This window comes from Cardiocondyla obscurior, linkage group LG06 (genome assembly GCF_019399895.1).
Source record: "Cardiocondyla obscurior isolate alpha-2009 linkage group LG06, Cobs3.1, whole genome shotgun sequence".
NCBI classification, from domain to species: domain Eukaryota; kingdom Metazoa; phylum Arthropoda; class Insecta; order Hymenoptera; family Formicidae; genus Cardiocondyla; species Cardiocondyla obscurior.
In genome coordinates, this window is record NC_091869.1 from 260077 (window position 1) to 286782 (window position 26706).

Below are 26706 nucleotides of genomic sequence, written 5' to 3' on the forward strand. Positions count from 1 at the left end.
ACGACTCTCTCTCTCTCTCTTTTCCGAGATCTTGCCGTGCACTTGATTACCGCGTTGCGCGTACTGTTTTCCCGTGCTTTTAATATCGATCCACTTGTGTAGGCGTATTTCCAAACTCGGATCCAAACTTCTGATGTTGTAGGCAATACTTTATATTTTTTTTGAGAGGATGGATTAAATAATTCCGAGCGAACTGTATAACGTCTTTATTACCGAGAGAGAACCTTGATTCGCACGGGGCCGGTCTTTTTATACAGCCGCGTCGTCTCTCTTACTTTTTATTTGCGGCCAAAATGTTACATCGAGATAGGTACTTCAAATATCAACGATCGCTCGTGAAGTCATCGACCCGTCCGCGAGTCTCGCTGTTTTCCACACTTTTTTCTTTTTCTAAAAAGAACTAAATTTTCTTTCTTTGTATCTATACAGCTTACGATCCATTGTACTTTAAATAATCCAGAGCATGAACGTAAATTCACCTCGTGCGTTTCGCAATAATATTTTTCGAACTGCCGCGAGTAATTATCCGCGGTGCAATTATCCGGGGCGTATTTCATTCGCGAGAGGCGGCCTCTCTCGATCTCGAATTTTACGAATAATTACGAAATGCCTTTACAAATAATTACCGGTCTCGTTTCCGAAAACCGCGCGCGTAGATTATTGCCACACGATGAGGAGGAATTCGGCGAGCAATATCGGCGGGCGGCGACTCGCAACGATCCGCCGTGATAATTTTCCCATTACCGCGCTAATGTAATGAACGACGCGCATAATACTTGTCGCGAGACACGGGGTGATACTTGAGCCACGCAACGCCACATTTGCGAGACGTTCAATCGAATTTTCCCGGCATTATGCAACGGCACTTTCGATCAGGCGCCCGCAACGTAATTCACGCTAAAACCTCAGCGTATATTTCCACGCCGATCGAGCGTACTTAACGCCCGTCGCCGTGTTTATTCGTTAACGATAACTCATTCTTTCGTAAGCGTTTGTGTTAGCGCACTGTAAACGAAGTCGCAACTAAATCATAAATTGCTAACTATAATACTGCGAAATTGCAATGTGAAAACACTCGGTAAATATTGTAAAAAGTAACGCATAGCTGTGAGAATTTTATAATTAAATCTATGAATTTAAAAAAAAAAAAAAAAAATGTTTATGTAATTTTATAAAAATTATTAAAATTATTATTTGCGTAAACTCATTAAATTCGTTGTACTGTAACTTTACGTCTACTATAGGTAGTAATTTACATTAATTTTTTTTAACTTTATTAATTTAATTTAATTATTTTGATTGATAAAAAAAAATTTTAACCGTGCTTAATTACATTTACATACGTATTGGAGAATTTGAAGAATTTATTTTAATTTCGTAAATATCTGTGGGATATTAATACTCGATGTAAGCTTCATCGCGAAACGTATTCTCGTTCAGGTCAGAGGAGTGCCAATTCTAAAACACATCTGCGCCGCGTTGCACGAGGCGTTCATACATCACTCGCGTCGATTATTTCACGGGCGTGTCGCTATATAGGATACGACAAATGCGCTGTGAACGATATCGATCACAATGATATTTGCGTAAATCAAAGGTGGCACGCGGCACGCGCCGCGAAGGCTGTCGATCCGCCTTTTATCAGCGATTCGCTGTTAAGGTGGCGCCCGTTAACGATCTCGAACGCCTCGCGTGGTCAGCTCGGGGTCACAATGCCCGGACGAACAATAGCAAGGTCGGACGCCGTGCGAGAATCGAGGCGACTCGTAACCTTAATTCGCTGCTACTGGCCGTGGCAGAGAACTTCTTGCCGTAGGTCGCGAGCGTCGAAGATTAGCTCTTTCGTTCTTTCTCCCGCCTCTCGCTCTCTTTGACACGAGAACCGCCGCGGGATATTTCCCGCTCGCGGCTAATTCTCTTCCCTTTGGTCTTCTCGATTGTATGTCGTTGTTTGTCGGTGTCTCGATTGACTCAGTGAGAAGCTTAGCCCGCGGGGGTGATACTAATTAATTGCGTTAACGCGGTAGGTGATCGTATCTAATTGAATCTCCTTGGTGCAATTAGAATGTATTCCACTCGTGGTACTTAATCTTCGCGTCATCGTCTTTAACGGCGTTGGATGATTAGGCAAATTTTGATCTCTTAGAATGAATATTTTCAGTGGAAATTTTTGTATTTAAACGTATATTGGAATATTATTATATTTTAGACAGTTTTCTGAGGAAAAGAAGGATTGTAGTTTAATTCCGAATTAAAATATATTCGCATAAAATTATGAAATGAAGAGTTGATAAAGTCATAGAGTCTTCCAATTAATATGTGCATTTTTATGAAAATCTACTAACATTGTACGCCAGCGAATGCGTGGAAGCTGCAAAATCTCACGCATGTAAAGTTAAATCGTTCCGGTCAATTAAGCAGAAAAGCAGTTCCGACCAGGATGCCTACGATTAAGTCTTGCGATACTAATCTCAATCGATCGTTAGTTGATTTCTATTTTCTCGCAATTGCGAACGCGATCGCGTTGGTTGATTTTGCGATTTAAAGACGTTGATGCACTTATCCGTGCGGATTATTACGTTAATATTTGATTAAATTATTTCTATTTTTATTAATATAATAAGAATACGACGTGATGTAAATTTGTCGCGATTTTGTTTTTTTTTTTTTTTTTTTTTTTGGCATTAGAACATGCACAGCAAATTACATGTATATTTTATTCGTAACTAATGACTGGTTTCATGTAATTAATCTCTTAAGATAGACTTCCTTGGAATTTCGAGTCAAGCAACATGATATTTTAGTTAGACACCGTAGAAAAAAAAAGAAAAAATTTTTATGAATTATTTTAGTGGTAATTATTGATTAATGTCGTAGCTGACGATCGAGTATCGTGAAACAGGAGCTATAAACCGTGTGTTATCCCATTGTTATGTTGTTGGACGTGCGTTCAAGCAAAATCGATTTCGAGTTACAATCCAAGTCTAGTAATTTGATATCTGACTGTTTATTATCGGCATGCCGTAATTCTGTTTACGCGGTTGACCTCCCACAAATGATATGTAGATTATGCGCTATTGCAAGTGGATACTTGGGTCAATTTTCACACGTGAGATTTATTACAAGTCCGATGCCATAAATGTTAGCTCGTACGTTGCAATTTTTCGGGTATTTACGCGACGGCCATGAAATTCTTGAAAGATAAAAAAAAAGAAAAAAGAGAAAAAAAAAAGGAAAAGAAAAAGCAGGAACATTAATAACCGAGTCTCGTGTACGTTTTCCATTTTTTATTATAATCCGTTTATTGTTTCATTATAAATTATAAAATGAATATTATTTTCTAAAATTTAAAACTTGCGCGAAAACAATTATTTTGCAATTTTTAATTGCTTTACCCATGATGACTCGTTCGATATGTATTCGTACCATCGCTGGAAACCGTTGCAACATTGTTGTTGTATCGTAAATGCATAATATGAAACGCGATATCGATTGCATCCGCGCGGAATCTAGTGAAGGGTGCACTTAAGAAACAGAAGCGACCAGGTTCGTTAATCATTGCAACCACTTTGCAAGCACGTAACACGTGGATGTGTGCGAATACAGGCGTGAGGCAAGCCTTGTCGGAATTTTCCAATATCATTCCATTGAAAGATTTCGTTGAGTAGCATGTCTCATTTAGTTTGAAAATTAATATCCTTTCTTTTTACTTTCGAAGTACGAATTAATAGATTTCTTCGTTTCTATTTGTTAGATTTGCGCGTAGCACGTATCTCTTCCCGCGTTGGCATTAAGATGCCCATGTATGTGTGTGTGTGTGGCAGAGTGATAGCGAAGCGTTGCCGGTTCCTCGCGCGTTTTTCATTTGTTTTTCGGTGCGAGGCCTCGCCGGTAGCAACGAAGTATCAGTATCGCTCAGCGAGCCTCAGAGACAAGAGCTCAATATATCTGTTTCATTTGCCTTATTCCCGCGTTATTTTATTCCTACCGAACCTAATATAACACTATTTGATATATTTAAATATATTTAAAAAGTTTATGAATTTAATTAATTTTTTTTTAACACCTGAGCTTACTCTAATTACTTGGAATATTTATAAAAAATTGAAACCCATTTTAATTCTATTTGCAATTTTATGACATATATTACGATCGCATATATCTTTTGAAAATCACTTGTAGACGCGTATAATTAAATTTTTCGTAGCTTAATTATAATTTAAATTAATGATTGTAAGAGCGAGAAATATTTTTCTTTTTTTTTTCTCGATTCTTTCGTCCGGAAATATTGCGCAAATATTTCCCTCCGCGCCGGATGTCGGTCGGAATTTCGAGCGTGTACTCTGGAACGACGGAGAACAGGAAAAGCGAGATTGCTCAAGCGGAAGGGGGAAAAGGGGGGCTTTCACGAGAGAGCTGTTTCCCTTTCGCCCTTCGCCGTTCTCGCATTCGCGATCAAAAAATTCCAGATCCGCAATTGCACACACTTGATATCATTGATCGTGCTTTCTGAACGATTGTCATATTGAAAATTAAGCGCTCCTACAAAGTCGAATCGAGATCATTAATTTCCTTTTTATCCGTGCATTCTTGCGGGTAAATACAAAAGAACGAAGTATTATTAAAAATTAATTAAAAATTCCTATCAAAGGATCGCTCAGCATTTTGTCTGTTAAAGCCTTAGATATTTGCAAATTTATTATAGGAAGCATTTAAAATTCAAAAGTGTAAAGCTCTTTGAATGTCTATAGATGGATCTTAAAGATTGCGCTCAGTGATGGTAAATATACATACCTTTGCCCGAGTATATATATTGCTCTCTGATGTAATACCAATCTTATTACACGCGCACGTACGGTAGAATCTGGGTCGTTTCGCTCTAGAAGCAGCCAGCCGCTCGCGTCATCGATTTACTCGATGTACTCTTGCGTCTTTTTTTTTTTTTTTTTCTTTCGATCTCGTTCCCACGTGTAGCTAACGACTTAAGGGCAGCTTAACATGCTTCGTTAATCTTGTAGAGAAGCTCAAAGTCCACAGTTCCAACGTAAGCTTCGTGGCAAAAAAAAAAAAAGTTGCAATGTATAATTTTCGGCTTTCACATTCTCGATGTCTTTTGCTTTTCGATGATATCGCGGTTATCGAGAGTAGGAAATCGACGAAAATTTTTAAGTACGACATTCTCACACAGTGTTACGAGGATAATGGTTACGTATTCTACTAGATTTCCCGATTATCTCGTCATTTCATTAGCCGGGACGTGTACAGATTTAACCGCATGACGAATATGGCGAATAAATGCTAACGCTTCGCGCTTTAAGATAGATATTTCTTTATTATGCACCACGTGCCACAAAAGCAATTACAGCGCAACAGTAATTATGATTTTAACACGATAAGAAAATGTAACAAATTATTAAAGTGCTCCTTTACTTAATTTTGTTTTTATTAAAACGTATAATTAAAAGATAAATACAATTTTATCATTATTAGAGAACAGAAATTTATATTTAATTAGTTTTTATAATTGTTTCACTTTTTAAATAGATTTGTATTAAAAGTTACCTTTTTATTACATTAAAATATTAAATTAAATTTTTACTAGCTTGAATTTTCTTCAATTTTTTATACATAAGTATTTAAGATATTTTAATTTAAAGTATACATAATACAAGTATTTGACGTTTACGTATTTGATGTTTTTATATTTATCTTGTTTTTTTTAAGAGGCTTATGCAATTAATTAATAATAATGTAGATATAAACGATGTCGATGATTTTAACAAAATAGCTTCAAATAATGTTAAGGCGGGGTTTAACGGCGTATTTCTTTTTTATTTTTTCCAATTTTTCTGCAATGACTTTTACGACATCTCTACGTAAATTAAGGTGGTAATAAAGCGACTGCATTTATTCAGCCCCAGACTTTTACACGATGACGAGAGCCACTTCGCGTGCTAATTATATCTGTTGTGACAGATCGTTGGTCTTTGTGCCGTTATGTCAAGCGCCGCAATTAGCCTTGTTTCGTAAAATGCGATCATTTTTACAGCTCTGCCTGTTAGGTAAACAACTATACAATTATTTTATCGCGTTACTTAGTGCCGTTTTATGCGTGATATTATCTTCCTTTTAGGTGAACAAGGGTATAATCTATTAAAACTTAAGACAAAAATAATTATGCGACAAAACTAATACCTAGCTCCGTTAATTTCACGTTTGGAAAAGTGAAAATTTGATACGTTACATTACGAAAGTATTATAGCTTACAATCTTCCTTTAATGCTTTAGCTCGGGCAAGTATTAAGAATGCGGATTTAAATCTTAACGAAAAATAAAAAAGAATTAAAAAAATATAAAAATATGCCGAACCACATTCCGTGAATAACTCTAATGAAAATAGCAACGTGCATTGCCATTTTATATGTATCTATATATGACAACGGTATAGAAAGTTACTTTATCGTAGTACCGATTTTATCGCTAAAATGCACAACGAAAGATGCGGAATCGGTAGGTTTAATCCATACCTAGAGGCGAATCGATCTATCACAGAGAACGTATCGAACACGCGTTTGGTTAGTATCTCAGTATACGGAATGTTTCGCTGATTTTTGATTACAATTATTTTATTTTATTTTATCTTTTTTTTTAAATATGTTTTATTAAAGAGAAATCGATAATAAATTGATCGAGAAATGTATAGATATTATAAAAGCCAATTTGCAAGATCACCCCGTATAACATGACGCAACGCAATCACCGACATATAATAAATGCACGGTAAACCTTATAATTTTCGTTATCTATCGTGTCATAATCATTTATTGAACGTAATTGAGAAATGCAGGAAAGAAAGGAAAATCGAAACTGTCGCGAAATCGCATGTATCTTTACGCGTTAAATAACGTTGATGCATTAATCTTTCATTAATATTCTTAAAATTTAAATTAAAAAAAATCTAAGCAGTAGCGATTCTTACTTCGAAAGTAAATGCGATTGTGTTTCGTCGCTATTTGATATTCGATTTCTCACGTATTCAATGAGTGTCCCTTTATCCGGCGAAATGGAGGGCGAAATGCAGTCGATGACGGTATTACGTAAGCGACGCATGTAACTCTCCTGGCTGCGATCGATTATGTGGGAAGCCGATTGCGGCGGTATACCTGTGAAAACGGCACATGTACACGCACAATCCAGGGATCGAATCGAATGTGTGATCACCGAAGCGTGACTTTGAGAGTGGTTTATGCGCTCAGTGCGCGGGCTTATCTCTTTTTTTTTTCTTTCTTTCTTTATCTCCCTCTCTCTCCCTTTCTTTGTTTATCTCTTATTTGTTGGATACCCCTCAGATATCTTACGTCTTGCATCCTACGTCCACTGGGCGTAGAAATAATCGATCCCAGAGATAGGCAGCTTTCTTGAAAATCTTCGTGTCGTCAGCCTAACTCGAGACTCAGGATTTGTCCGTGTTCGTATTACAGCAAAATTCGACAGATAGGAAGCTCTTATCGGTTTATTTGAGAATCGTCATAAATTTACAAAGAGAGAGAAAAAAAAATTGTAGGATCTTTCAATTATGTACCGTTTTATTTGATATTTTAATAACGGTAAGAGTAAAGGACTATAGTGGTAAAAGAAATGTAGTAAAATAGTAAAGAAAAAAAATGTAAAATACTTATTTAAATTTCAATAGATACCTTTAAATAAAAATAATATTGTGATATTAAATATATATCTGTTTTGCAATATATGTATAAGTTTTATCGTTTGATGCATACAATAAATCGATAAAAATTATAATCAGTAAATATTATAAAATAACAAATTTTTTAGCACTTTTTTTAAGTTGTATTACAGTTTACGGTAGCGCCGGGAATTATTTTTAGGGAGCATTTTTGTCGATTAACTTTATCGAGCATTAAATAAAAAATAATAAAATAAATAAATAATAAATAAATAAAAATAAATGCACGAACGTTTAGACGATCATTCGATTTTACGTCTCATTCTCGTCGTCTCTTTCGGTAGTCGCCGCTTCCGTTGGCCATTTTCCTGCCGTCGCAGCTGGATCCACGGTGGTTGTAGTCGGCGGATCTGTGATTACAATGGGTTCGAGAGGCTCCGCGGTTTGCTCTTCTTCTTTGGGAGGTTTTTTATTATACTCGTCTCCGTTTGAGATTTCTTCGATACTCGGTTTATTCGCGAGGCCTTGAATGCCTTGCGATAATTCCATAGTCGCGTCAGGCATCGGCGGTATTAGCTCCATCGATGGCATCATAGTTTTTATCTGACACTGCCGGCCCATATAACCCAAGGGACAGATGCATCTGCGAAAAAAAAGTAAAGAAAAAATATTTTAGACATACATAATTTTCGTAGATTACATTTTCGTAAGGGAAGTGACGTGATTGAGTGTAAGTTTGCGGGACGTAATTATCGATTAAAAGTTTCTCGATCGAATTAATCTCACCTGTAATCTCCGTCCTCGTGAGTCATGCTGATGCAAGTAGCGTTGTTTCGACAAATGTCTGGATGTTCGTCGCAGTAGGTGAGCTTTTCGTTGCACAGATCACCAGCCCACCCGGGTTCGCATCGACATTCCCATGGTCGTTTACACGATCCGTGTACGCATCCAGGATACGGAACGCATTCGGTGCAATTAGGCCCCGTCCAACCAACTCGGCATCTGCACGTACCCGGTCGTCTACATCCTCCGTGTTCTCGACTACATCCTTGAGCGCAAACCGCTAATAAATGCGGCATTTTATTAGTTTATTATCGCATTATTTGATTTAGTTTCAATTTAAAAAGAAAAATTACATAAATGAAATACTTGTCTATTTAATTTAAAAAAAGAAAAGAAGAACTGTATTTAACGATTCCGAGGAGATTGTTAGTCAGCAAACATACGTGACTTAAAATATTATTATTTTTTGGTCTCGCGCGTCTTAATGTATGTATATGCAATATTTTTATACGCGTCGAAGTCGGTCAACGAAGAATCTTGCGCATGTGTTGAAGAGGAGCTTCGTCTTTCTTATTCTTCGCTATTCATACAGACGAAAACTAAGGTGATTCTCGTTGATAGTCACGTTTCCGTTTATTCTGTCGAGAGTTTCTCTTTTATTTGCTCTGAAGAATAAACTCACGTGTTTGACAAAGTAGTCCGGTCCAACCCGGATCACATCGACATTCAAGAGGACCTTGACAGGTCCCGTGGCCACAACCGGGTAGAACCGCGCACTGTTTGCACTTAGGGCCTTGCCAACCTAAACGACATCTGAAGAAAAGCAGCACGTTAGGCTTTGATTTCTCTTCTTTTCGGGGGTAATTCTCCCGATAAAATCCTGGCGGTTACATTGCATTATTTCCACCAGCACATTTTTGCGCTTAACACATTTGAGCTCTATATTTATATTTAAATTATTTTTGGAATATTCATCTTTTGCGTTTTACTAATATTTTAACGTCCGCAAAATAATTTAGCTTTCTTAACGAATAAAATTTATAAAATTAATTTTTGGTAAGCTCGACATTTCGATAACGTAAAATTGATCCTGTGGGAAATGTTCGGGAAAATATAGAGCGCGCACGTGTATGCGTAAGGAGGTGCAAGATTAATCACCTGCATTCGCCGGGTTTCTCGCAGTAACCCTGAGTGGAGAGGCAATCGGGCGCGCAAATAGGTTCAGAGCAGAACATGCCTTTCCAACCGGGATCACAGGAGCACTCGAAGCTCACGTTACACCTGAAAGTGAAAATCTCAACGTCAAATCCTTGTCTATCGAAACGAAATCGATCGATGGTCACAAGAGAGTGCTTCGAGCGAGGAAGCGGTTCGTGTTACACGGAAATTAGGCTCGTTCGCTCACCCAAGGTGAAAGCAAAGCGTAGCTGATACGAGCTGTTATTCAAGCGGCGTTCAATTTATAACGTACGTGTGCCGCACGATAAATCGTATCACGTTATAGCTGCGTAGGTGCGTTGCTCTGTTATTTAGCATAATTGTTACAAAGTTATCGGACGTTACGAGAGATCGATGAGGGATTAATTAAAAGTTCAATCTTTTCCACAAGCGGATATAAATATTTTACTTTTCACGTTCGGCATAAATTAAAAAAAAAAAAAAATACTCTTACTACATATTATTTAATAATGAAAATTAATGATCTGTTATTTACGTTAAAAAATGCAAAAAGTTATAAAATAGCTAGAATTAATTATACATTGATTTATTCACTTCCATGCGCTTTAAAGAGTAATTTCTTTTATAATGTTAAATTAAATAATCGTACCTTCCGTGTTGACATCCCGGTAAAGCCACACATTTATCGCACAAGTCGCCGTAAAAACCTAATTTACAACGGCATTCTCCCGGTCGCCGGCAGTAACCTTGGAGGGGGTCGCAACCCTTGCGGCAAATCGGTACGTCACAAAGATCTCCGGTCCATCCTGCGTAATATTTTATTAGTAACGTCGAATCAGATTATTAAAGAATAATAATAAAAGAGTCATATCAAACATTTGCATTACTTATTATTATAAAGGTTACGCTTTTAATTACTCTTTTGTTTTTCGATACGTATGATTGATTTAATTTTTTTACCTGTAGAGCTTAATTTAATTTAATAATCCAACTCTTTTAAATACCTGGTAAACATTTCACTTCGCCAGCTTCGTCGCAAACGTAATGCGAGTTCGGATGTTGGGACGCTGGTATTTCGCACGCTTGCTTTTTCCATTTTGGAACGTATCTGAAGGATTAAGGATCAATGTTTGGTAAAAGCGCTTTTAATCTAGAGGTAACGAATTAACTTATTAATCGTTATTATTACGAGACCTCGTATTCTCGTTAATCGGAGGAAGTGGTGACATAAATACCTACTATCAATATGCAAAAATTGCGAAATGTTATATGGATAGTTTCTTAGGGGGATTCCTCGTGTTTTAATAAACCAGACAAACGTTTAGTAGTTGTAGAAATACATTTTCTCGCGTGACAAAAAATTTAATCACTATCGTGCCAAGGAAAACGACGTTCGAGAACGGTTCTAGAATGTGCAAGGTGATTAACGCACAGAAAGGATTGCCGCCCACTTTACGCGAACTTGCTGGCTTAAAAATCACTTGTAGTTGATGCATACGCGAAGATAAGAAAGTCTCGATTAATTAGAATGACATTGACATCGTTGAAATCTATTAAAGCCCGGTGTGCTACTTCAGTCGCAATTATGATTGTTTATTCCTATTCAAACTGATCGATTGCAGCGGCAAGGTATCGTTGGTTGAGTAGCTCATGAAGAAAATAAGAGAAAAATTAATTCTTAGCTTATATTCTCGTGAAAGATACATTTTTATTGTTTACAGATAATATCAATTAATTAACAACAGACAAATTGTTGTAATACTCGAGATTACAATATGCAATTAAAAGATTTAAATAAAAAAATTATAAAAATATGTATAAATGATATACATATATTTATATATTAAATACATACGTATATAAAAAAGTGATAAAAAATTTCTCGTTATTTTCGAATGAACTACTTCTGGGCAGTGTTAAAATAGATTGTGATTTACGGTACCTCGGTCCGGCGGCGAATCCAACAGGCAGCACAGATACTCCTAATGCAGCAATCTTGATTAATCCATTGTTCGCGTTCGATTGTGCGAGTTGATGAGGAAAGTTGACCAAGAAGGTGACGAAGAGCAGTGGTATCATCATTTTAACTTGACTTCCGAGTCAAGACTGGTAGAACGAAGACGTTCAAGGCGAAGCCTAGGATAACGGGACCTTGTTCGAGGCCACGGCATACTTTTCGTTATGCCTGTGTGCTCGTACATGAGTAACATACGTTCGCCTGGTACAGCTCGGAGTTTTTTGTCGACTCATCGCGAGTACGTCATTTGAGTTCAACGTACTTTGCGAACGAGAAGTGAGCCTGAGGAAAGTAGAGAGAAAGAGTCTTCTTTGAAAGAGATTTTTTTTTCGAAAATCGAAGGATCTCTTAAGATACTCTTCAATGTCCGTAGTTGCAGCAGGTTCTTTGTTCGATTTTTTTTCCCCCTGATAAGAGCTCTCGACCTCCGAGTTTTTTTTTTTTTTTTTTTTTTTTTGATAAAATAACTTTAAATTATATTTATTAAATAAACATAATATATGTAGTTTAGACAAGAATTTTTAATAATACAAATAATTGATTTCTACTTTCCAAAAAATAAAGTATGCTTTAAATTTTATGAAATCGTTAAAAAAGTTTTGTGTTGTGTTCAATTAATTAGAAAAAAATTAATTTTTTTTGTTTGTCAAAAACGAATTAAAAACGAAAAAGCAAAATTGCAACTTTGAATATTATTAAAAATATTCATACTCGTGTTGTATAACGTATATGTAGACAAATAATGTTTAAAATAAAATAAGATTTTTCGTTAAAACGTAATCATTTTATTACATATACAATGGTATTATACGTATCAGTATTATACAAGACAGCAGCTGTATATTTACAAATAAATATTTAGAGTTCAATGCTGCTTATCAACTTTCGGCAATAGGAACTCTTAAAATTCAGTCTATTCGTTGCATTACATTGAGCTAGCACAGCATGTTATGTACTTTATTAAAATGTAATTAATATTCATAAGTTTGTAAAATCTACCTAATATCGCTGGTTTTTTTTCTTCATTGATCGTATACTTTATAATACGAAGTTCTCATTTGTACATGTGATCTTTTTACATCATTCGCTTACTTATACATAATTATTTATAATAAAATATTTACAAAAATATTGCTACATAATTTAATAGCGCGCGTATACCATCAAATATCGTTTGATGTATATCGCAACACATGCATTTACAATCACATATTCTGTCTCTTTTTTTTTTTATAACAATTTTACCTAAAGAGGAAGTAGCTACTGAAATATTAACAAATCTATATGTGTAATTTCAATACAATGTACGTTTTAAAAAATTTTGCAGAATTGTTTTTTTTTTTTTTCTAAAGTTCCAAAAAAGATAGAATATGCAAATTATTTATTTTTTACTTATTTATATAATTATTTGCTTACTCGTAAAATTTACAACATACTTTATTTTACAAAGTAACTTTAATTTATGATTTTCGAAATAGTCGTAAGTAAATACTATTATATTTATCTGTTGGCTATTGCTGTGAGGTAAAAAAACTTCCTTAAACGACTTTATCGTTAAACTTTTTTATAAATATGGCGCAGTGTAAATAATGTGCGCAAATATTGAGATAATTCGTTTGCAGAGAATCGTGAAATATACGATTTATCTTTTACTCTGTACATTGTTGAAAGAAAGAGATCGTGCTTTCTAACGAGAGCAAGTAAAGTCCCTGAGTTGTTCTCGCTTAGTTAAGCGGGTTGATAAAGATTCCAGCAAATTTTCTAAAGAAGTACTCGAGTACCTAAGTTTTCTGAATCACAGATTTCGCGTCTTGCGTTCTTACACTTTCGTTAACATTTGTGTTCGCTTCGTCGATCCGTGGCGGATCGACTGCGGTGTGACCACAGTTAGACCACAACGTTAGCACTTCTTGATTCGTCGGCTTCTTCTGTACCTTTGCTAGGATTCCTTCCTTCATTAGCCTTTTCTCCGACTCCGTCAGGCAGCCTTCTTCCATTCTGCTCTCTTTTCCGCGCTTTATTCGAAACTTTTTAAATAAACACAGCATGATAACACAGGATATTAATATACCCGATAAAGGCAGAATGTAAATGTACATTTTTATGTTGATGGCATGCTTATTTAGATACCAAAACGACGTTTGATTCAAAATCTCGCAGTCCCCAGTTTCGATAGTGATCGGATAGCTACCGGGGCCGTCGTCAGTGGCCACTCTGACCAAATATTTACCGCACGGTAAAGAAATCTGTGCCGATTCGCTGTCCGTTACCTGTAAAATTAGAATGGAACTTGATACCGATGTACGATTTTTTAATTAATTTAATTATCCGAGTTGGATATGTTTTCTAAACGTTATTTATAAAATAAAATTTTATTCGTTACAATCGCCACAAAATCTTTAAATTATAATAATCAAAATGTTTGATTAAAAATTATTTAATTACCTGATTGCCCGTAATACCGTCTCCTGTCTTTTCCTGCCAGGTAACGACGAAAGACGATTTGGCATGTTCCTTCTTTGCAGCTGAGTTTTCGAAAATGGTCTTAAAATAATTTAGGCTCTTTTTGCGTTGATTTTTTAATTGAATACGCCAGTCGTGCCACGTAATGTAAGCTTGATAGAGAGGACCGCCAGCTTTGAGCGATTGTAGTTTCGGCCTCCACTTTTCCCAACTGCAATAACGAAAATAATTTTATTAATAATATTTTTTTTTCTAATTTTAATTAAAACCAACTCTTTTAATCGAGATTAATCTCGTATATAGGGTTTATCTCTGTTTAGACCGTTCGCGATTTTTATTTCAAGTTTCTTCTAAATGTTCTTACTGTGAAAATATCTACATGACGGCACATATGTTGAAGACGAGAAATTAATTACCTGTAGTGTTTGACCACGCCGTCGCTTGTGACGACGATGACCCAGCTGCCCGGTATCATAGTAAGCTGCTGTTTTGCATAGTAATAATTTTCTTCTTCCCATGCCCCCGCCGAATTCTTCGTCATTAGCACGGCGACGTCGTAATCGTCTACGTAGATAGTTTCGTTTTCTTCAGGTGCCGGCAGTTTGCTCGGCTCGTATTTCTCTTCTTCCATCTGGCGTATTTCAAAAAATGTACAGGCAGTTTTGCACCCTTGGCACTAAAAAAAAGAAAAAAAAGTATGCGATAAAGAAATGCACCCGAGAAATGTACTATGTCTATTTTATATATTATTATATTAGCTTTTTTTTGTACATTATAATGAAAAAAAAATTATTATCTCAGATAACAATGACATTCTACTATATACGTATTAATAGAACTTCTTTTGGATAGTTATTTCTTATAATTGAATAACACTTTACAAATCTTAATTTTTTTTTTATAAAAAAAGTAAAATTGACAAAAAGAAATAGAAAGTATAGATTTTTTTTTTTCAAACATTTAAAAGAAGTCGGGGTTATTTTTTGTACTGGCGTGCTAGCATTATCTATGCGATTGGATCTCTCTGAAAAGTAGCAGGTAACCGTTTTTAAGGATCTTATCCTCTACGAGACTTTTTGTGCGAGATTTTTCGTTCTTTCCCGTAGAATCGAGAGTTATTCTTAAACGACAATCGAGATTTTCATCGCGCTTGGATGGACTTATACTCCCCCTCGCTTCGAGGCGTAATGAAGGACTAGAAAGATCGACCTAGATTACCTGCATACTCATAAAAGCCTCAGAAAGATGAAGCTATGATCAAAGATGACGATCTGAAACGGTGTGCGAATCCGCTTTAAGCAGATTAAAAAAGAAAGATAGCTCGGATATAAATGGAAATAATTTTTACTATTATAATTTTATAATACGTTATTCGTATTTTTTATCGTGACAATTATTATATACAAAAATATTAAAAGCAAAATAGACGAATACTGTAACATGAAATAATTAAAGTGCCTGCAATGAGTAATTATATTATATTTTAATATAATAAGAAAAGTCGCTTCGTTTGGACGCTTCGTTTACTTACATCTTGATAACTTTGCTGAGCGCACGTGATGTATCGATCTATTTTCTCCAACGAATAGAGAACTTGACAAGTATCCCAACACTGTAAAAAGAAATCTAAGTAAAAGTCTCGTTTAATTTTAAGGCAATGGATTTCTCAATAATTACGTCTTTTTCATATTCTTAATTTCTTTTCTTTTTCTTTTCTTAGTTTATAAAGTTTAAAAATTTTGAACTTAAGTTTTCGTTTAATTTAATTTTATTTTTAATTGAGAAGTCTAGACGGGAGACTTTCAGGACGAAATAAAAAATCTTTCGCTGCATGCATCGGATGCATGAGAAGAAAGAGGAGTTTGAGAGAAAGAGAGGAAGAAAAGAGGGAGTTTGATGCGCGAGGTAGGGCAGAATAAAAAACGTTGAATCGAGCGATTTAAGGAGAGAGGAAGAAGTAAGGGAAGAGGAAGAGGGCGAAACTCCGCAAAGAAGGTAGAAAAAGGGGGAACGGGGGAAAGGGGAGAGGAACTGAATTAGCTCCAACCTGTTCCGAGCACAACAGGCATCGTCGTTGTCGTTGTCTTCATATTTATTGGGGTACCGACTCTCGAGTGGACTCGCCCTGTTCCTAAATTCTTTTTCTCCCCCTTTTTTTTTTTTCTCACAGTCTATCTTTCTCCCTCACTTTTTTCCTCTCTCTCTTTTGATTCTCGATTACCCTTCTTCGTCGCGTACCCTTGCTAAGCCCGATTCTCCGCTTCGAAGAAACGAAAGGCCCCGTGGTTTCTCGCTAATGACATTTCCCAAAAGCCATGTCGAGGTATTCCCTTGCTTTAAGCCGAAAGAAATTCGAGCTCCAAGGGATATATACGTTTTTTATATTATTGACGTGTTATTAAATTTTTTATTTCGATGCTAATTACATTAAAAAAAATTTTAATTTAAAAAAATATACCGCACGCTTTATGGATTTGTTTCTAAGCAAAATAAAATATCACGTATTTTGAATTGATATAATATTCAGTATGAATAATGTATTCGAAATACTTTTTCTTTTTTACTTTACTTTATATCGCACAACTCTTATTCATAATTAATTACATATTACGAATATTTTGACACAACGGAATTTTATTCTTATTAAATTACTCTTGGAATTGAAATAATTATATTAAATTGCGAAGAAAAATCTTTCCCCTTTTTTTCAACGTCACCATTAGTGAGTTTTTTTAAGAAGGAGAGGTGTCTAGCTGTATAGTGTTCGTTAAGGGTTTATTCCCGCCTTCTCTGCAGGCCATTATTCTAATGCGAGATCCCGCCTCGTTCCTTCGTCTCCGTATTCGTCACAGGGGCCCGTACATAAATTTGTATGCCGACCCCCTCCGTCTCGTGGGACATTGAAATCGATGGATCTCCCGAAATTAATGGACACCCCCTTTAGCGTAAAGTGAGCAACGCCTTTGCGTTGTTGAACGTCTCCCTAACTATGATTCTCGCCCATATGTGCTCGGGGGTGGTGACCACACCTGGTGATTTTCTATGGTACTCTTTTCCCCATAAAATCCCAACCCGCCTAAAGATTCATCGGCAGATCTAACATTTATTCTATCACAAGTCTACGATAAATAATAAAATCGAATTCCGTGGGTTATTTTTCAATTTCATCTCTTTAAAATTCACTGTCGCGCGTACGATCTTGTACCGAGTATTCGAAAATTCGTTAGGAAAGTACGTAGTCCGAGATGTATGTGTCTTAATTACCTCTCTGCAATGATTTATTTGCACGTCAGTTTTATTAATCTTCCAACAATTGTCGACGTGATATCGTAGGCACATCGATCGGCACTGCGCGGTCTTGATAATCGGACCGAGATCCAGGTCGGCAGTCACCAGAGCCAAGGTCGCGCAGAATATCAGCGCCGGAAGCCATGCAATCTTGAGTCTCATCTTCGATAACAAAGAACTTTATTCCTCACTTTTTTTTTTCTTTCTTCCACCAGAAAATTACAGTTATTACTTTTTTTCGATTAAAGTTGCAAGATATTTCACGATTTAATCGATAACAGCGTGCCGGCGGAGCGCGAGAGCCACGGACGGTGGAGGCTTACGAACGAAATTTCGGTGCAACTGTGGTCCTTCGGGGTCTGAGACCTTCCTTATATAACCACGCGTCTCCCACTGCGCGCTCCCTGGGTTTTTGGCCCTCCCTCCCCGTCCTTCCCGACTTACTGTGAAGAGCATCTCTCGTAATTATATGTCGTCGTCTCTCTCTCGGCATATGGTTTGCCCCGAGGTCTCAGTTCTGACCGAATTATTCAATCTTCATGAAATGTAGGCCAGTTTGTTGAAGGAATTGCGATACTATAAATATTTTTCATAACTTATATTAAAATATTTTTCGCGAAACTAATTTTGTTTTTTTTCAACTTTAACAACCGATTATTCTAAATAATGATAATAATACGACTAACGGTTTCTACGATAGTGATTGATGAATTAATTTCAAATAGAAAGCAGTTAATGGCTTTTCGTGAGAAATATTTTATGTGCTTTCCTTTAAAAGTTTTCTGCCAGCACAACGGCGAATACCGAACAAAAGAAAGATCATTAGTTTTCTATAAAAGTATTGAGTTTGAAATTCTATTATTTTTTTTTTTTTTTTTTTTTTTTTTAGATTAGATCTTTTTGACGTTTTTCACACGATATATAAAGATATTTATTATTTTTATAAATTTGCACATTGTTATGAATTATTTATAACATGTTGCTAATAATATTTTAAATAATGATAGGCTTCGTTTTTACGAATTTCTCGGAAGAGCGCGGTCACGCTTCAACCTTACCATTATGGTCACGAAATTTAAGCGCAATTAGGCGTGTTCCGCCTATCCAACATCCGGGGTCCTTTGAGGAGTCTTAATGTACGAAAGAAGACGGAGTAGATCCCATGTGGATCCTTGAACGGAAACAGACGTACTCCGGATCGAATAACTGGGCCCACCCATCGAAGACGTTGATATCACTTTGAAAATTCGTTGCGTATTTTCCTTTCCCCTCGTTCGGTAAATCGTATATACGTAGGCTACGTATATACGTAGGCTGGCTCCGTCCATTCTCGCTATCGAAAGGGATAAGAGGGAATAAAAGAGGGAAAGGCAAACCGAGTAGAGGGCAGATTGTCCCGCGTACCTCGCCGGAAGCCGAGGTCTGTGGGTGCCGCGCGCTACGTCACAATGCACAGGATGTGTACAAATAAGGGTATTTGTCCGCGGCGGATGATTGTAGGGTGAAATATACGTGACGGTAAAAACGGAGGAACGTAAAAGCTAGGTTGCATCCCTCGCGCTTGTGCCGGACGGTGAAATAGAAAAGGGGCCCGGGCGATTCCATTCATCTAGAACGCATAGTTGAGGGGTGGTGCCCACGGATCGCGAAGGCTTTTTCAATGGACGCGAGAGTGACGTTTCATTGTGCGCCGCGCGCTTTTCTCACACCTGGACCAGGGCTTTGCGCTTCGCTCCGTTTCGCTTCGCTTCAACGTACGCACTAATATTATCTTAGCACACATTGCCTCGTACAGAACCGGAGGATGACACGTGATTTATGCGGTGATTAATTAGCTTCCTAGTTTTCCATCAATAAGAACGACAATTAGAAATAATCGATTATCAAGCTGCTCCTTGATTTGCGTACGTACATATTGCCTTTATATGCACATTAATCATTAGGCTTGTACCGTGAAATAATTTAAAGATTTAAACTTGCATCGTGTTAATTTTAATTGCGCTGTTTTCACTTTTTTTTTACAGAATAATTTTTTGTTTATTTTAATACGTACTTTTCGTTGGTAATTAAAATTTTTCCGTCGTACTTTTATTAGGTTTTGGGTAAAAATATCTTCGAGAAAAAATACTATTGATTGAATTTTCTTTTATTCTAAAAATTTTATACATTAAAATTGAATGTATTTCTGGTAGATGTTCTACGAGTCTTTACTAACACATCGGTGTAACAGTATTATATGGTGTTTATACGAAGAAAAAATAATCCGCGTCTGCAAAAAAAAAAAAATTATTATATTTTAATGTTTATGCATAAATTTTATCTTGGTTATGTAAAGTGATTAAAGAAAGTATAGGCGTATTACATATCTAATGCTGCGTATCCAATACCGATCTTATTAACTTTCGAGCATCTATTTAATATAAATTGTAAATAAGAAGAACACGTTTTTGCAACGAATGTGGCAGGTCGACGTTTCAGTTTTGCATATATTTCAACTGACTTTTGATGACTGCATAGATCTAGTAGCAACAGAATAACATTAATTAGAACAAATAGCAAATTAAGCCTATTTAATTTGTTTAATAATTATTTGCAACATGTTACGCAATTATTATTAATATTAATAAATGTTTAATGATGAATAATATGCTGCAATCGCGTTAAAAATTAAATTGCAAGGGAGGTTGGCGCGTACAATTTTTTATTGAGTTACATTGATCATTATATTACCGGTATTGCTTAACGGCGGGCCAAAGAATTTGCAACCAGGTTGCGGACGAGTTCCACTATTTATATAATAATCCGCAGTTCCCGTTGATACCGGGGTGCCATATCCACCTTTGTCTGTGTGAATAACGTCAACCCACGTCGCGTCATTACGCGTAAGATAACATCCGGGAAGATAAAAAAGAGGATTTGCAGGATCCAATGCTACAGAAATGCAAATGTTACATTGAAGCATGCTTTAAAACTGTGAATAATATTCGTTGTATAAATTGTAATATTCTAAACAAATTAAAAAAAAAAGACGCGCACACATTTTACAAACTAATATTGAAAAAAATTTAATTATATACCTGTAATACGGGGTATTCTAAAGACGTTGCATTTACCAGCAAAGCTAGCGATATGAGCGCCTAAGGAATGCCCGACAATGTAAATTTTCGAAATGTCCAGACCGCTATCTACGAGCAGCCTTATGCTTTGCGCGAATAAATTTCCTACTTTTTCGGCATTTCTGAAAACGGTTGCATAAGTGCCGTTAGAGTATTTACTCCAGTCAAGTAGCACGACATTGTCCGTTTTTCCGTAACAAAGCGCTAATGACGTAACCATTTCATTAATTCTTATTTCTAGCTGGTTATATAACGGGTTACGTAACAGGTCGTTCGTTTAATTTGCGAACGTTATACCTCTCATCATTAGCTGAACATTCGAATCCTCCGGAAATTGCATGTATCCATAAACATAAAATATCGTCCGTTTATCATCGTCCAGCATATTAAGTAACCTCTGCGGTACCGTGACGGGATAAGCGACCGTCGCGGAATCTTCGCTGTTGCTAAGAAGCGCGCGCTGATTATTATTACCAATTAGTCTTTGATTATTTTGCTGTGGATACAAACCATTTATAATACAGAAAGTTGACACCAGACGCGAAGTTTAAATCCGGTTGATTACCTGAAAGTATAGCACAACGCGCACATATTTATACGTGGCTCCAATGATTTTAAATTCGTGAAGTATATTATATATTTACAAGAGCACAATGATTCGCCGTGCATAATCTTTGTCGCGAAGAGTAATAAAACGTACGTAACGCACGTACGTACTGGCGGTAACATTTTTAATGCGATTTTTAATCGAACAACTCGTTCGCGAACTCCGAGGAAACGGTTCTAATTTAGGTCTTGACTGAATCACTGAAAACGGCTTTCTACATGAACACTCGATTACAAGGCAATATATATGTATATATATGTACATACCTCTATACCACCTCCATATAAGTCAACTTGCGACATAAACCAAATTATATTATTTATTTAAGCGAAATGAAAGTAGGCATGTAATCGGGGTGTATTAAAGACACGTATATAATTATCTTTATTCTATTTTTTTAATTTTTATTAATTAGATATTAATTAAATGCAATATTTTTTTTTTATTTTACGAAATAAATTTTGTTAGTTGTCTTTGTTTTGATTTGATATCCGCGGTTTTAATATTTTTCAACGAAAAATTCTTTGCTACACATATATTGTAGAAATATTTTCTTAGGATTCGATAAGCCGATTGGTATACAGTCCCCCTTTTTTTTTTACTTGAAAAACACGAAGCAGCATTCATTAAATCGCATTCCATTATGAGTGTATGCGTGTTATACCTTACGAAGACCGATTGTTTATCGGCTCTGTAATCCACGAGTACAAAAGATTATTGCAGATCGTGCGATTTTCTGTGCGATTATGTCCATTTTCCAGGATTTTAGTTCTGTCCCGTAAAAGGCAGAACTTGTAAAACCTTCCTTTCTCGTTAGTCGCCTCTCTCGTCTTCGCTAATCGAGATTTTAGATTTTTATCTATCGCCTGTATTTTTACCGCAGCCTCTTTCTTTTGTACATTTTGCGGTTTCTTATCGCGTTTTACACAATCTCAGTTGCACAATACAGAATTTTAGATTTCTAGGACGTGAAACTTAACAATGAAAAATATTTCAGCAGTTTTATTTATTATTTATATTACATTTTTTATTGGTATTAATTTTATCGCGGCTTTTTAGGTGCAGAGTTATTTGAAACTCGAATAGAATTAATACCCTGTAAATTCCGACAATTAGTTTCGAAGACAATGACTCAGGATATCGTTCGCGCACCATTTGTCGAACGATCGCAAAGGTCGTTGCCTGACTAAGCGGAAAATTCAGGCCGATTCGTCCTGTCGTGGAAGGAAAGCGTAAGCTTTGAAAGGCAGTTTTCGCGTCAAATGTGGCAGTGACAAATTTTTATTGTAGTCGCCTCGGTTTCCTTTACTCTTCGATTTGTGCCGTCATGCGGAATAAGCTGCGGCGCAGGCATATTTCTCTAAACGACAGGTGATGGTGGAAGTCGCTATTGAGGAGCCTCGAATTTCAACTTTGCTACGGAGGTGGATTTTGGCGGGGATCGACGTAGCTATAGGGATGACAAATTCTCAAAAAGCAGAATTTATGGCCCCATCCAGCCACTGGTGGGACATACCCGGGTCAAAAGCGTGATTGGAGAGTTTACGACTTTGTCGTGCAGCGAAATGGACTTTTCGTCTTTCTTTACCTACCTTCCACTTCCGTTGTGTCATATTGTAAATGCTGCATTATGGCATATTACTACAGGAGATAGTATTATTAAGATTTACAGCTTTTCACTTTCAAGAGCACTGGCGTTCTTTTCAGAGCGAAAGAAAGAGGGAAACCCGTATCTTTTAATCTTTGAGAGAGAGGAGGAGAGAGAGAGATAGTGTTCAAATTGATATTCACATAATATTTTTGAAACTCTTTTTAAACTCTCTTTTTCACAACTGTTTATACGAGTATGCTTCTTGTGAAATACGTTTTCGAGTAGTCTCATAAAATATTTTTTACTATTTTTTTTTTTTTGCTTCATAAATTAAAATCGGTTGTCTTTTCACGGAAATTAGGACAGTATTGTAAAAACTTTTTTGGATTCTTATTCGATGGTTTTGAAAATACGGAGGGACCAAGGTTTTCGATACGGTTAGTTAACAATGTGGTTTGCAGGCATGCGAATAAGAAATATCTCGTCGTTTGTTTCTTATATTTTATCTTTTCGAAGCAGAAATTATTTTTTTGCTATTTTATATAATATATTGCGTGTATGTATATCGCAAAAATATAAATTGTGAGCATAAAGCCACATGCAAATTTCCAAATTGGTGAATGCACAAAAGAATAATGCGTTTCGTGTTCTTCGCCGTTAGTACGCTGCACGTCTCTTTTTCTTTTTCTTTCTCTCTCCTTCTATCTCTTTCATAATTGTAATACTTGGTCTTGCATGACAAAAGCGTCCACAAAAGGTAACACGGTTAATATTCGCACGCACGTGCATATGTATGTACACTGAAAGGCAGATATTACGTTTTCTGTGGCGACAGCGGTTAGCGTACGTAACTTTAGACGGCCGGCACTTCGCGGTACATACACACACGATTCGTATCAGACTCGACGAACACTACGCTAACATAAGATCATCACGTACGGTAGCCGCCGTCGCTGCAGCGAACGCCATACCTGCTTTTCAATGCACAGTTGTATATATCATGCATTTGAATGGAGTTACCATTTTGTGATGAAAAGAAGAATTGTTAGGTCGGCTGCCTAATCACCGCTGAAGGCACAAAAGTTTCAAAGACCACGCAAACCGCGAACAGAATCTCTTGACATGGCGAAATATCGCAATATTTTTTTATTCTCTATTTTTATAAAAGATATGTAGTTACGATTTATACACGTAATGAAATAATTTTTTGAAAATTAGTTGCATTAAGTAATTATCTTTTACGAAGGTTAAATATTTTTTTTATTCGAAGCATGTATCTAAAGGAATATATGCGTAATACGTAAGTGAAATTTTTGTGTTGCAATATTTGAATCTTAAATTAAAAAATATTGCGATGGATACTCAAGTCAGGCCGAGCCTAGGAACCCCAGTAAAGCGTATATCAAGCCTAACCGCATTAAGGTTATACAGTAAAATTCGAAGCGGCGAAATTGGCCGGGACCTCATCGTACGATCATTATGCTTCTCCATCGTTTACAACGTTCGTAATTCGTAAATAACAGTGTCGGTGGGAGCGCCGTGGCTCCGCGGGCGTTTAGCATATTTTATAGAGAAAAGGAACAAAAGAGAAAAGCGAAAAAATAGAATGCCGTTGAATGCGGGAGGGACGGAAATTAAATTCGGCAAGACGAGAGCCATGTGTAGATCCACAAGCGAGATTTTATTGAAATTACATGTACAGAATATAAATGAGCTCAGGTCATAATTCAAAGCCATAATTATCATTGAAAACGAAATTTTATATTAAAAAAAAAAAAAAAAATTAATTATAAAGCGCCATAAATTAATCTAGTTATTTCTCCGGTTTAAAGTTGTACAATACATTAATTTTCGTAGAATTCTTTTTTGCGTAAGAAGCGGGATTGTGAAATAGCGTGAATCGTTGAAACGATCCGGAAAATTCAAGGCGACGTGTCCTGAAATTCTTACCTTCGTCCTTGTTTCGTCATGCTCGATCTAGAGACGCGCGTCGATCCATCATTTATGGAAGAGGAGCAGAAGTGTCCGGCGGTATCTAGGATATCGTCAAAGCCGGGGCTCCGTGTTTCGCTCGTGCGCTTTGTCTTTTTTGGAGAGAGACGATCTCGCGCGCGACCATATGGTCGCCGGCGGCGCAGGTCATTATTTTCTAGCAGGATTGCTCGAACGGAGGGATCCCAAAAAAGGGGAACGTCGAAAAGGGGGATCGGAGGCCCACCACGAAATTGCTCGAAAATTGCTCGGGCGCACCTCGCCCCGGCTTTTCGTTTTTCGGAGATAATTTTATGATCCGGGATTTTTAATTTGAATTTCAATACGCAGTGGAGCGCACACGATCCTTCTTCTCTGTGCCCTATTCTTCCTGGAACGCGATACCGGCTGCCGCGATCAAAGTATCGATTCGTTCGACGGACGTCAAGGGTATCTTTCGCTTAAATTATTTTCGTAATAAATCGGCCCATTATCCGAAATAGAATTTATTAACGTTACGTATTAAAAGTGTTTTGTAGAAACGTCGATAAAGCTTCATTAAATTTCGATATTAAATTAAGTGGACGCAAAACGTCGCGATGAGCTGTTACAGCGATATCCATATAGTCTATAAATACATCACGTGTCGCAGATAAATCATTATTTTTTTTTATGCTGTAGCTTTACACTTTACTTCGATGTGCCAGCTACGTGATACATTGGTGGCATTTAGGATTTAATACACGTCACTTTTTCCTGATGTATTAAACTTTTTATTGACGCACCATTAAAGATCATGCCGCCAGCTATGCGAAGAGGGCTTGAAATACCATGACGGGAGATCGTATATACATAGAAAACTTAGCGGCGTTTTATAAGTGCGTTGTCGTGTAAACACTCTCGTCGGTTCGTTACTTCAAAGAGTGACTCGAAATTCTAAGTAGCCAGGCACTCCTCTCACCGTCGAGAGACCCTGTGCAGATTTTGGATTTTCAGTACGGGCCTTGCACGAATCTCGTCAGCCTGAAACGCTCTTGGAACGTTTACCCTGATTTGCATATTTTGTGAAACATGCAGCGGGGCTGAAACATAGCGCGTGCATCTAAAATGCAATCTCGAACAGAATACCGCGGGCTTTACGATTATTACAATACTATTAAGCGACAAAACGTTTAATAAATACGCGCGCGTGAATAAGAATAGTTCATTACTTCTTGAATTAATTTCCTTTTGCGCACAATCGATAATTATGATAAGCTCATATTTAATATTCGGTTGCATCCGACCGCGTTTCCCTGGCACCCGCGTTCTATCGCTATCGTATTCGTCTCTCTTGGCTTTTCTTGGCTTTCGTAGCTGAACTCCGCCCGCTCTCATCGAATGTAAGTCGATTTTTTTTACCGAGGCGACAAACTTGCGAAAAAAGAATTTTCTATTGTAATATACACATATTCAAATATGATATAAAATAAAATAAAATAAAGTAAAAACTTAATAATAATTAAAATTTATAAAATAATAAAAATACAGCTTAATTTTATTCTCGCTTAGGACGTGCCGTAATCGTGTAACAAATTTTTAAAGCAAATTAAAATTGCCCAGCTCGATTGCTTTCTTGTGCCCTCAATTCAATTTTTTTTTCTCTTCCGCGTTAACCTAGCCCTTTCTCATAAAATAGAGAACGATCAACCTTCTTTCCATTTTTTCAACATTTTTGGCGGACAAAGCCCCATGACGGAACTGTATTTTTTCCTCTAAAGATAAATCTGTTCGTGTGCCATATGTCGACTTGATCCTGGAAAATGTTTTCTGATTTCTCGCGTGCAACAGATGGCCGAGTCGGACGGTCCGTTCTATTCTTGAGGGATTTGGAAATCCTATGAGAGCAATTCTTTTTCGCCGACGTGTTGTGGCCACGAAAACTAGCATTTTATATACGTACATACATATATCAAATCATTGTTTATGAGTTTGTTTGTATGTATAATTAAAATAATCGAAGAATTA

General features: G+C 36.6%; 3 protein-coding genes across 4 annotated transcripts; all 3 read right to left on the reverse strand.

The window, feature by feature from the left end:
* Window positions 1-7763: 7763 nt before the first annotated feature.
* Window positions 7764-12079, reverse strand: LOC139103230 (delta-like protein C). Its single transcript, XM_070657706.1, has 7 exons — window positions 11589-12079; window positions 10651-10754; window positions 10296-10452; window positions 9626-9748; window positions 9150-9280; window positions 8471-8747; window positions 7764-8327 (listed from the first exon to the last, which is right to left on the reverse strand). The coding sequence occupies exons 1-7, from the start codon at window positions 11726-11728 to the stop codon at window positions 7997-7999; spliced, it is 1263 nt and encodes a 420-aa protein (XP_070513807.1). The 5' UTR covers window positions 11729-12079; the 3' UTR covers window positions 7764-7996.
* Window positions 12080-12425: 346 nt separating this feature from the next.
* LOC139103447 (uncharacterized) lies at window positions 12426-17766 on the reverse strand. The gene is made up of 5 exons (XM_070658116.1): window positions 17391-17766; window positions 15658-15738; window positions 14543-14802; window positions 14109-14337; window positions 12426-13933 (listed from the first exon to the last, which is right to left on the reverse strand). Exons 1-5 carry the CDS (start codon window positions 17574-17576, stop codon window positions 13445-13447), a joined length of 1245 nt encoding a protein of 414 aa, XP_070514217.1. The 5' UTR covers window positions 17577-17766; the 3' UTR covers window positions 12426-13444.
* Window positions 17767-19539: 1773 nt separating this feature from the next.
* LOC139103619 (lipase member H-A-like) lies at window positions 19540-21442 on the reverse strand. Of its 2 annotated transcripts, XM_070658473.1 has the most exons (7): window positions 21175-21441; window positions 21041-21095; window positions 20828-20976; window positions 20492-20734; window positions 20145-20345; window positions 19777-19933; window positions 19540-19683 (listed from the first exon to the last, which is right to left on the reverse strand). In XM_070658473.1, exons 1-7 carry the CDS (start codon window positions 21257-21259, stop codon window positions 19647-19649), a joined length of 927 nt encoding a protein of 308 aa, XP_070514574.1. In that variant the 5' UTR covers window positions 21260-21441; the 3' UTR covers window positions 19540-19646. The 2 variants fall into 2 exon arrangements, with proteins under 2 accessions (XP_070514574.1, XP_070514575.1); XM_070658474.1 differs by lacking the exon at window positions 19540-19683 and having other exon boundaries at window positions 19773-19933; window positions 21175-21442.
* Between the last annotated feature and the right edge of the window lie 5264 nt (window positions 21443-26706).

Bases quoted from the DNA above. Each gene is read 5' to 3' on its own strand.
- LOC139103230 (XM_070657706.1), bottom strand. From the start codon at position 11,728: ATGATGATACCACTGCTCTTCGTCACCTTCTTGGTCAACTTTCCTCAT. The intron at 10,453-10,650 runs GTATTTAAAAGA...AATATTACGCAG, and splicing joins CGAAGTGAAATGTTTACCAG to GATGGACCGGAGATCTTTGT. The intron at 9,749-10,295 runs GTACGATTATTT...TTTCACTTTCAG, and splicing joins CCGGGATGTCAACACGGAAG to GTGTAACGTGAGCTTCGAGT.
- LOC139103619 (XM_070658473.1), bottom strand. From the start codon at position 21,259: ATGTTACCGCCAGTACGTACGTGCGTTACGTACGTTTTATTACTCTTC. The intron at 20,977-21,040 runs GTTTGTATCCAC...CGCGCTTCTTAG, and splicing joins AACTTTCTGTATTATAAATG to CAACAGCGAAGATTCCGCGA. The intron at 20,346-20,491 runs GTATATAATTAA...GCATTTCTGTAG, and splicing joins TAGAATACCCCGTATTACAG to CATTGGATCCTGCAAATCCT.
- LOC139103447 (XM_070658116.1), bottom strand. From the start codon at position 17,576: ATGAGACTCAAGATTGCATGGCTTCCGGCGCTGATATTCTGCGCGACC. The intron at 15,739-17,390 runs GTAATTAAGACA...TTCTTTTTACAG, and splicing joins AAATAAATCATTGCAGAGAG to TGTTGGGATACTTGTCAAGT. The intron at 13,934-14,108 runs GTAATTAAATAA...CTAATTTTACAG, and splicing joins ACGGTATTACGGGCAATCAG to GTAACGGACAGCGAATCGGC.